The 10,602-nt window shown below is 54.8% G+C and overlaps 1 protein-coding gene and 1 pseudogene across 4 annotated transcripts in view; both read right to left on the bottom strand.

Moving 5' to 3' along the window:
- Positions 1 to 1,990: 1,990 nt before the first annotated feature.
- LOC309611762 lies at positions 1,991 to 7,033 on the bottom strand (annotated as a pseudogene). Its single transcript has 2 exons — positions 6,924 to 7,033; positions 1,991 to 2,723 (listed from the first exon to the last, which is right to left on the bottom strand). The product of its transcript is annotated as an uncharacterized misc_RNA (transcript).
- Positions 7,034 to 7,844: 811 nt separating this feature from the next.
- The window catches only part of POLR1A (RNA polymerase I subunit A), a 77,118-nt gene continuing 74,360 nt past the window's right edge, over positions 7,845 to 10,602 (bottom strand). For 2 of the 3 annotated variants that reach the window (XM_082357654.1, XM_082357653.1), the window contains exons 32-34: positions 9,854 to 9,971; positions 9,207 to 9,371; positions 7,845 to 8,823 (exon numbers count right to left, since the gene is read on the bottom strand). In XM_082357654.1, the coding sequence (XP_082213780.1) occupies positions 8,723 to 8,823; positions 9,207 to 9,371; positions 9,854 to 9,971 (384 nt within the window). In that variant the 3' untranslated portion in view covers positions 7,845 to 8,722. The remainder of the gene's footprint in view (positions 8,824 to 9,206; positions 9,372 to 9,853; positions 9,972 to 10,602) is intronic. The other variant, XM_082357655.1, reaches the window with a different exon arrangement.

Here is a 10,602-nt window from a genome sequence, read left to right as displayed (position 1 = left end):
TGCCCACACAGCAGGACACTGGGTGAGGAGCTGGTCTTGGGAGAGGCACCTGATATGGTGCCGTGCCAGGCCCGGCAGCCCAGCCCTAAGGCGCTTGCCAGGCTAGGTCTTCTGAGGCAGGGCTGGAGGAATTCCCTGGCGGTCCAGTGGTTAGGACTCCACGCTTCCACTGCAGGGGCACAGGTTCAATCCCTGGTTGGGGAACTAAGATCCCGCAGACTGAGGGCTGGAAAGCAGGCTGAGAGGCTCAGTGAGTAGGGGCAGAGGTCCACGGGCACTAGGGGCAGGCAGCCCTTGGCCCTTAGATGGCCAGCTTGTGACATTTTTCTTTGAAGGCTCCAGCGTCCTTGTGTCCCACCCCGTGACCCATGGTGGACCCTGCAGTCCACCTTCCCAGAGACTCATCCATCAGGCTTCCCTGGACCTTCCCTCTCCTCCCTAACGGACCAGGGTCTCATTCCTCAGGGCCCCCTTTTCTATTTTCAAAGGAGATCACAAACCAATCCGATCAATGGAACCTAATATGGTCCCCTGTGTCCATCATCAGAACCCAACAAAAGCGCCAGGAGATGAACTGCAGAGGCTCAGCTCCAAGAGGGACGCCAAACCTGGGCGTCTTCCCTGGAATTTGATCTGACCCCAGGGCATTGCTTTCACCTTCTCCAGACCTATTTCTTCAATCAAGAAATGGGGCCAATAGGATGAGTGCCGAAGGGCTGAGGGGATCATACCAGCTAGTATCACGGGAATCCTGGGTAACTGGTACCTCTCTCCTCTGCAGCCAAGGGCTGGCCCCCAGGTTCTGAGATTCTTTCTGGTAACACACATGACATAGTTCTCAAACTCCTCAAAATTTGCCTCTGCTTTGATTGGGGCCATAGGTTGGGGTTCTTAGTTCCTTAAGGCGGCTGTTTGCTGTTTATTTGTTCCAGTTTCATCTCGTGAGCTGCCAGCTCCCCAGCCAGGCAAAGCACAGGACCCCCTCCCATCACCTGGCTGTCCCATCTGTACCTCTGGAAGGCACACTCGGAAGGGGTGCTCCCTGGCCGGGGGAGGTATTTGGTACCCTCCCGTCTGCCAGCCACGCTCCACGTAGGCAGCCTCTGATGCAAAAACCCCTTCCCTGGGGTCTGAGCAGAGGGGGTGGGCACAGTGCGGAGACCGGGAGCCCAGGCTCTGGAGCCCGCGGTCGGGCTGCAGATCCTCGTGCCTCCACATGTTGACTGTGTCCACGCGTTCCGGGGGGAAGGAGGAGCGTAACCGTATCCCTCGCTGCCCTGGGTGAGCCGCAGGGGAGGGTGGGTGTTTGCACCTGGAAGCCAGCTAAGAACAGCTGTGCAGGAGCGCAGGGCTCCTCTCCGTGCTCTGCTGCTGACTTCGGGAACTTTCTGCTGTTACCACGGTCCCTGCAGCACTATGGAGATGCTGTGTGCAGACCTCCTGTTGGTCCCTCACAAGGGGGAGCTTGCTCTGTCAGTCGATCTCCGGACCTCAGAAGATGCCCAGCTGCCCTAACTAGAGTCTAGGGGTGAGCAGGGCCAGCAGCGAACCTCCTTAACCACAGTGTGGGCTCTGCACTGAATTTTTGGCCTGTATTATCTCATTTAATTTGGGAAGGGGTGGAAGTATTTAATGCAGATGACACAAGGTTATCTATATCTGTAAGAAATAAGAGTTCTTAAAAATTGACAGTAAAGGTCAATAGAAACCAACCAATAGAAAATGGGCAAAGGATACAAATAGACAATTCTCGTTTAAGTGCAAATCAGACTAGCCAATACACGTCTGAAAAGAGGCTCAGAAGTATGAATAGGGAATTGCAAATTAAAGTAACAATGAGAGGCGTTGTTTACCTCTCAGAGTGGCTAAAATTTCGATGATTCCATTTTGTAAAAGAAACAATGTTCCTCCCCCCTCCCCCGGCCCCCATAGATGTGTATGTGGCAGGGTTTTCTCAACTCCGGCACTACTGACATTTAGGGCCAGATAATTCTTTTTTTTTTTTTTTCTTAATGAATAAGGCAGCTTATTAACCCAGCATCATCTGTCGTAATGCTTCTTGTTGGCCGCTGCCACCTGTCCAGCGATTCTGTCCAGATCTCTCTGTCCCGAACATGTCAGTTTGCAGCCCCCATCTTGGTCCTTTCCCACCACCTTCAGCCCCTCTGGGTCTCAGAGCACCCGGCGGGCCCCGCTCCTGGAGCCCGTGCTGAAATGGCTGGGCAGGACACTTTCTCTGCCGTCCCCCCAGAGATCTCGGTCATGGAGCTGCCCCAGCGCCACGCCGGAGGGACAGGTGCAGTGCTGTGGGAGCAGCTCGTGTGTAGAGCCACAGGGCGTGAGCTCTTTGTGCTTGGCCAGCTTGACAGTGTCCACCCATTTAGGGCCTTTCAAGCTTCCCGGACTTTCTGAGGAAGGCTGCCAGAACTCTGACGGACTCCCGCTGGTTCACGTCTTTTACAGTAACTCCAGGAGTCGTGGGGCCTCCGCACTGCCAGCCAGGGGAAAGGAGGGGACAATTCTTGATTGCAGGGGCTGTCCTTGTATTGTAGGGTATGTAGCAGCATCTCTGGCCTCTACCCACTAGATGACAGTCGCACACCCCCTGCTCTCCAGTTGTGATGACCAAGGACGAGACTGCCAAATGTCCAGGGGGCAAAACTGTCCCCCACCTCTGCTTGAAAACCACTTGGTATATAGGTAAACATTTATAGTTGCGTATGCTTTAATGAACACTTATTTACTTTTAATCACTATTTTACAGATAAGGAAACTTAGGCACACAGAGGCCAAGTAACTGTCAGCTGAGGACCTGAGATTCCAAGAGGAGTCTGATTTCATAGCTCAGTTTCTTGCCTGAATTGCAGCCACGCTGCTCAACTACATTTTTGAGGTTCGACTGGTTGAATGTACCGGGACTTCAGATTCACGTTTCCAGGCAAGAACCACGGGTCAGCGAAGGGGAGCCCAGGCCTGTGGTGTCTGAAACTGTCACATATGAGGCCACAGCCCCAGGGCTGGCTTGGCTCCCTGAGATGACAGTGCTGGGTGGCCAGTCCAAAAAGCATCAGCCAGCAGGGCCGCCTGACCTCTGAGCAGGGCTGACCACCATTTGCAGAGAAAGGCCTAGAGGCTGAACCCCGGGGTGGGGGGGAGAAGGTGGAGGAGCTTGGATGGGGCAGGTGCCAGGAGGTGGGTGCTGATGACTGGACTCCTGATTCTTTCTCATTTCCTTCCCTTCTGGCCTCTGAGCACCCAAGTGCCTCCTCACTGTCCTTCCCACACTGCCCTCTCCCCAGAGCCCCGCTACAGCCAGCTGGGTGGGCAACAGCCCCACCCGGAGCGGCAGGGGAGGTGGGCGGGTGCATGTTCACACGATGCCTGGTGGCTTCCTCAACCTGTGGCCGGGTCACAGTGGGCTGAATTTCCTGTTGGCTCGTCTGTTTGGGGCCCTAGACCATGAGCTCTGTGAAGGCAGAGCCTGGGTAGTTCTTGCATCCTTGGGGGTCTGGTGCAGTGGGCATCAAGATTGGGTGGGTGCAGGATGAGGGAAGGAGGTGGGAGAGGGGCAATTGCTCAAGGGCTGAGCAGCTCCAGTGACACTCAAGCCCAGCCCTGGTGAGCTCAGGTGCTCAGCTCTGCCCCCTGGGACTAGGTTCTGGCCTTTCCCTGGATCTGTGAACAGAGCAGAGCTGTGAGGAGTTTTCAACTGAACAGGGCTCCTGATTACCTCTCCTGGGAGGAGACAAGAGCTGCTTAAAGAACTTGAGGCATGGTCCTCATTCAGTAATTCAAGCTTAGCTTCTTAAATGGAAACTTCTCTTGGAGCTGCTTCTAGAAACACTTGCTGGTTGTGTCCCCTCCTCCTGCCCCTGCAGGTCCCCTGCTGGTAGGAACGTGTAAGTTGAAAAAGCCGTTGCCCCTGATGTTCTGGGCTGGGAAGCAGCATCACCACCTCTTTCTTTGCTGAGTCCCCAGGTAGAGCTGATCAAGTCGTCCTTTGAACCCCACTGTATTCTTGGCACCATGAGAACTTTAGCACACACACGCACTCCTGCTTTCTGAAGACAGGGATCAGACCTTAAGATCTCTGTGGAGAAACCTGGCGTCCATGACTCACCTGTCGAGAAGTCAACACACCAATAGGAGGGGATAGTGGCTGTGACTCGGCACAACTTAGGGCTTATTCTAAGTCGGTGATTCTCAACCCTGCTCACATTAGACTCATGCCCCAGGCTCGTTAAATCAGAATCTCTGGGACGGTGGTCCTGTGATCACAGGTTTTATAAGCTCTCCAGGTGTTTCCAATGCGCAGAGTTGAGGACCTCTGTTCTAAGTGGACTTTGGCAAAAGGGGGGCTTGATGGTGTAGAAATATTGAAATTTTAGACTGTAGCTATTTTGGCGCTTGTGACTGAACTAAGAGCCCTGTGTAAGCGAGGCAGGAGAAAGAAGATCACACCAGGTTTGGGATACCTGCAGAGTCCAGCAAATCCATCACCTGAACTGCGTGTCCGCAAACACGAGCGGCAACTGGTTCGCTCATGCTGTGGTCCAGCGCCACCCACTCATGAGTGGGTGAAGTCACAGAGCAGAGAAGTCGCTGATGGACGACTTGTCACCTAGCCAGCTTTTGAGGACCAGTCTTTCCTATTTCAAGAGCATTCTCTGGACTCCTACAGCCCCCAAATCAATCGTAAACTCAAAATTTTAGGGTTGGCAAGCAACAAAGAGACACTTCTTAAGTGGTTCCTAATTCTCTGTAGGTGCAGACCACCTAAGGGCCCCAACATCTTTTTTTTTTTTTTTTAATTAATTAATTAATTTATTTTTGGCTGTGTTGGGTCTTCGTTTCTGTGCGAGGGCTTTCTCCAGTTGCGGAGAGCGGGGGCCACTCTTCATCGCGGTGCGCGGGCCTCTCACTGTCGCGGCCCCTCCCGTTGCGGAGCACAGGCTCCAGACGCACAGGCTCAGTAGCTGTGGCTCACGGGCCCGACTGCTCCGCGGCATGTGGGATCTTCCCAGACCAGGGCTTGAACCCGTGTCCCCTGCATTAGCAGGCAGATTCTTAACCACTGCGCCACCAGGGAAGCCCTGGCCCCAACATCTTATTGGGTCCTGCAACCCAAATCAAATCCACGATGAAATGCCACCTCACACCCATCACGATGGCCAATATATATATATATGGTATTTCATCATGGATTTTATTATGTATATAAAACATATAAAACAAAACAGGAAATAACAAGTATTGGCAAGGGTGTGGAGAACCCTTGCACACTGTTGGTAGGAATGTGAAACGGTTCAGTCACTGTGGAAAAGAGTATGGCAGCTCTTCAAAACATTAAAATAGAACTGCTTTGTGATTCAACAATTCTACTTCTGGGTCTAAACCCAAAATAATTGAAAGCAGGTACTTCAACAGATATTTGTACACCTATGTTCATAGCAGCATCATTCATAGGAGCCAAAAGGTGGAAGCAACCCCGAAGTCCACTGACAGGTAAACGGATAAACAAAATATGGTACATACATACAATGGAGTATTATTCAGCCTTAAAAACAGGGAAATTCTGACACATGCTACAACATAGATGAACATTGTGGATATTATGTTAAGTAAGCCAATCACAGAAGGACAAATACTGTGTCATTCCACCTATATCAGGCAGTAGTCAGATTCAGAGACAGAAAGTAGGATGGTGGTTATCAAGGGGTGGTGGGAGGGAGGAATGGGGAGTTATCGTTGAACGGGTACAGTTTTAGTTTTGTGATGAAGGTAACTGTGATGGTTATGCAACAATGAAACTACTTAATGTCACTGCACTGCACACTTAAAAATGGTTAAGATGGTAAATTTTATGTTATTTTTACCAAAGTTAAAAAAAAAAAAAAAACCCACATCCTAGTTCTGGGGTGGGCACACATGAAAGAGCCCACATTTTCACCAGAAGTGGTTTATCAGAGTAATGGCCTGTACCAGCTCTGAAAGGCCCAGGGAGGCCCAGGGGAACCTACATGTATTTTGGCACCTGTATTTTGGGGGAAGGGGACAGACTGGGAATGGGACAGGGGGCTTTATCCATTCCTTGGTTTTCTTCTCGATTCAGGTAGAAAATGTCTCAAAGACTCACTGGGGTACCTGTGGGAATGCTGGTAGTGTTTTTGATGAGAATCTAGAGAGGGGAGATTTTTTAAAAATTTAACTGTTGTTAGAAGCAAGCAAGTAGGTAGAAATTGATACACGAAGGGGCAGGGTGGGGAGGGCATCCAGGAGCAGTGTCTGGTCTAGCACCTTGGGGTTCTGCAAGAACTCGTAGCTTCTGTGGAGTCTGGGAACCCCGCCAATCACAATCCATTCCACTTTGATTAAAAAAAAAAAAAAAAAAAAAAGATCATTCAGGGGAATTCCCTGGCGGGCCAGTGGTTAGGACTCCGTGCTTTCACTGCTGAGGGTGTGGGTGCACTAAGATCCCATAAGCCGCGTGGCACAGCCAAAATAATTAAAAAATTTAAAAAATAATAAAGAAATGAAGTTGGTAAATATTAAAAAAAAAAAAAATCATGCAGCTTGATCTATTCTCTTCATCAGATTTGACTTGGACCTACTTGTGGCTCTCTCCAAAAATCAACTTTGCCCTCAGAGAGGAGCCTTTACAATACTGAAAATATTCCAAAGGACATGCCATCTTAAATGGCAAAGGAGGCCACCCCCAGAGGCTCTGAACAAAGAGTGGCACTGAAGTGAGCGTGTAAATCCCATAGGGGAGAAAGGGAGTCCTGGTCTGCCAAGATGTGCAAGCCTGGAACGTCTGCTTACAAACCAGAGGTAGGTCTCCCAGGAGAGAAACACGCATAGAACGGAGATGCCCAGGACGTGCATGGATGGTCGGGCAGGAAGGGCAGGGGGCCGTCACCCACCTCCCAACGCAGGTCAGGGGTCTGATTTCAGCAAGCACGTCGGCCCTGCCCACGTCTGGGGCTCGCTTCTTCACCTCCGCACCCTCAGTTCCCAGGTGGGGCTGAGCCATGACACTCAAGTGCTTATGCCGAGCCCTAGGGCCAGGTAACCACATGCTTATTTGTCCAATGGGTACCTTGTGACCTCCTCTGAAGACCCTCTCCCACAGTCCAGTATGAGTGGAAATCATCAGGTTATACATTGGTCCTTTAACACCCCGAGTGCACATCTTCACCCGTGGTGCGGATTCCATCCTGACCCTTCTTCCTGCGCCCCTCAGAAGCTGTCCATAATCCTCTGTCCCCAAGCCCTGGTTGAACCCTATTTCTTCTTTTATTTTTTTGGCCACGCTGTGCAGCACGCGGGATCTTAGTTCACCAACCAGGGAGCGAACCTGCGCCCCCTGCAGTGGAAGCGCGGAGTCCTAACCACTGGACCACCAGGGAATTCCCAGGTGAACTTTGTTTCTGCCAGGTTTTCTCCAGTGTGGGCACAGGACACACAGGCTGGGTCCCGTCGTCACGTACCTGGAGGGAGCTGCATGGTGACTCTCCCCAGGCGAGGCCTCCCTTCCCAGCCCAGACACACATAGCTAGCTCCTTCCCACTGGCTTCTGCTCTCCTGGCCTCAGGGCCAGAAGCTGGCTGTGGAAGGGGGACCCCACAGGGCCAGGGTGGGGTCAGAGTGGGAGGTTGCCAGGGCTGAGCTCTCCCTCCACGTCCTCTGCCAAAAAAACAGGAAGAGGGATCCGAGATGTGACTGCGCTGAGTAATTCCAGTCCCAGGCTCTCAAGTCACAGGTGTAGAAACCACAAACCAAAGAGTAAAGAACAAAACCAAAAAGCCCACAGTCTTGTAGATTTTTTTCCTCCCAACAGCTAGTTCCAGTGATGTTTATTACTCAGCCTGAGTTGGAATAACATTAGACAAAAAGAGAAACAGCCTCTGGTTTTACAAAGCCTCGGTACAAGTCCTCTGACTTTTCTGTCCATGCCAAGGCCCCTTGCTGCGGGTACCAGAGGTCAAGGGAGCCCGGATGACCCCGGATGGGGCAGAGCCTGCACAGGGACGCAGGCCTCAGTGCTGGCTTGAGAGCAGAGCTAGGGAAAGACAGCCGGGCAACTTGCTCAAGCGGTACAGCCCGGCTGGGGATCCAGGGTTTTATGTCTGGGGGTGAGCTGCTGGGGCCCCGAAGAGACCAGCCCCGGACTCAGGGCTGATCCGGTTCAGAAGGACACGCAGCCACATGCCAGCAGGGCCAGGGCTCTGCCCCAGGCACAGAAGCTGGGTGGGTGGAGGTCTCCACCATCCTGTGCTTGTTCCAGAGAAAGAGGCTTAGCGGGGGACTCTTTGGGGACTCTGTCCCCAGGGGCTGGCGTAGCCAGGAGGAGCAGGTCACGGAGCAGCAGGAAGCCTGCCTGCAGTCACTGGCTGCTCGCAGCACTGAGACCTCGCGCCCCTACCCTGGGGGCGCCAGGGGTTCCACCTCCAAGGCCTCCTGCAGCACAGGCGGAGGTCCGGCCGCCTCGGAGGGGCTCGGGGGACTTGGTGAACCTCGTGCGCATCCTGAGATGGGAGGGGCGAGGATGAGCAATGTGGCCACTTTCCAGGTGAAGCCGGTCCAGCCCAGAGGCCGGCTGCTTTTTGGACCCCTCAGAGTCACTGCCGGGCTCTGCACCGTCACCACGAACCGCCCGGGACTCCGGTCTCCCGGTCCTCTCCTGTGACGGGCGGGCCAGGTGGCCAGTGCGCAGGGGCTGCTATCTCAGGGGCTGCTTGAGCTCGAAGAGGCCTGTCCCGCCCTTGACGACCTTCCCGACCACGAGGCAGGCTGACGGGGACCTCAGCTCATCGCGGGATCCTGGGAGAGACACAAGAGTGCTCGTTAGGTGGCTGAGGGAGAAGTCGGGGGTGGTGGAAGGTGATGGGGGGCGGCCCTCAACACTGAGGCTGGGCGGGTGGGGCACCTCCGAGGCCACGAGGGGTGGTGCTGAGGCTCGGGGGCTGACGGGAATGAGGCCGCGCTGCTCCTGCGTTTCAAAGAGAGGAAGACCCTCTCCCTCTCCTCCAAAAGGCAGAGGCAGCTCTCCCGTCTGCTGCCCGCCCCTGCCAGCTGCTTCCCGCAGTGAGATGCCAAGATCTCCCCTGCATGCGAGGTGTGTGGAGAGGTGCCTGAGGGACGAGCCCGTCTGCCCAGAGCAGACTCAGGAGATGGGGGGCCAAGGGCACCTGCCCACGACTGACCCATCATGGTGGCCTGCTTCAGAAACTGGAAGCTGGTCTCAAACGTCATCTGCTGCAGCGGGGAGGAGTTCGACCGGATCCCAAAGCGGTTCAGTGGCTTGTAAACACCCTCGAAGCACATGTAGTCAGCGACCAGGGAGAGATGGCGGGGGTCGACGGCGATGCCTGTCACACGGGCGGCGATCGAAGGGAGGGTTAAGCAGTGACGAGGGGACGGTGGGAACAGCACCACCCGATACAAGGGCGCCCCCTCCAGCTCCGTCACCTGCTCACTCAGCTCCCCAACCCCTGACCTCGGCGGGCAGCCCTCCCTCCCTGGTCACCAGTACTACGTCTCTCTCCACTTCCATCCGGCAGCGCAGGAAGCAGCCTCGCAGGACACGAGACCCTAAAGCACTGTTTGCACTTGGGAATTGAAACCCTGTAGGCAGGATGAGGAAGCAGACTCTCCCTCAGAGGCCAGCAGACGAGAAACACGCTAGGAGGCCTCGGGGACGGGACAAGACTGACCCACAAGGGACTCCCTCTGCACGGTGGCCCTGAGGATCCCCTACGGGCTCCACGCTCACCGTGCCCCTATTTCAGTTCCCTGCGGAGCGGGATTGACACCCCGGGACCTCCCGAGCGCCGCCCACAGCCCCTCTTACCGTACACGGCGAACACATCCTTGATCTCCTTCTCGATCACCCGCAGCGCGGCCTCGATGCCGTACGTGCTGGCCATGGCATGGATGTCATTGGAATAGAGGCGGCGCAAATCCAGGACCTGGGGGAGGCGGGAGGGGTTGGTTAGGAGGGCCTGGCCTTCTGCCCCTTCCTGTGGACACATCCTGCCCAGGCCGCCCTCCCTCCTTGGCTGGCACTCAAGCGCAGCTGATGACAAAGTGGTTGCGAGGTGGCCCAGGACTAGCGAAAGGAAACAGTGTAGGCAGAGCTGCCAACAAGCATGCTGGCCGGGCCCCAAGGTCTGTCTCATCATCACCAGGGCCAGAGGAAGACTTGGTACCCGCTTTAGAGTCAACAGGAAGAAAGGTGTTTGTTTATTTAACAGAGAGACCTGTTTCCTAGGATGGAGGCTTCCCCTGGTAGGCGAGGCAAGTTCCCCAGCAGAGACCCAAACGCCTCCCCCAGGCACGGGGAGCAGGGCTGGGCCCGCTGCATGGGGGTCAGCTGGGCCCCATCAGGGGCCTGGGGCTCCAGGTCGGCTGCCCCGGGGGGCCCACGGTGGCTCTGCACTGTGGCAGGTGACCCCCAGAGGCAAGAGCAGAGACCCTGGCGGCCTGCCTGGCCTCGTCTGGGCAAAGCCCACGAGCACGACACGGAGCTTGGCCTGTCAGTGGCTGGCTCTCGGGAGGCCTGAGCCCTGCCTGCTCCGTCCTCTGGGAAAGCAGCCTGTG

Source organism: Balaenoptera borealis, assembly GCF_965194805.1.
Source record: "Balaenoptera borealis genome assembly, chromosome: 15".
Taxonomy (NCBI): Eukaryota; Metazoa; Chordata; class Mammalia; order Artiodactyla; family Balaenopteridae; genus Balaenoptera; species Balaenoptera borealis.
Note: the sequence above shows the minus strand (reverse complement) of the source record. Positions and strands in the feature narration are given on the sequence as shown.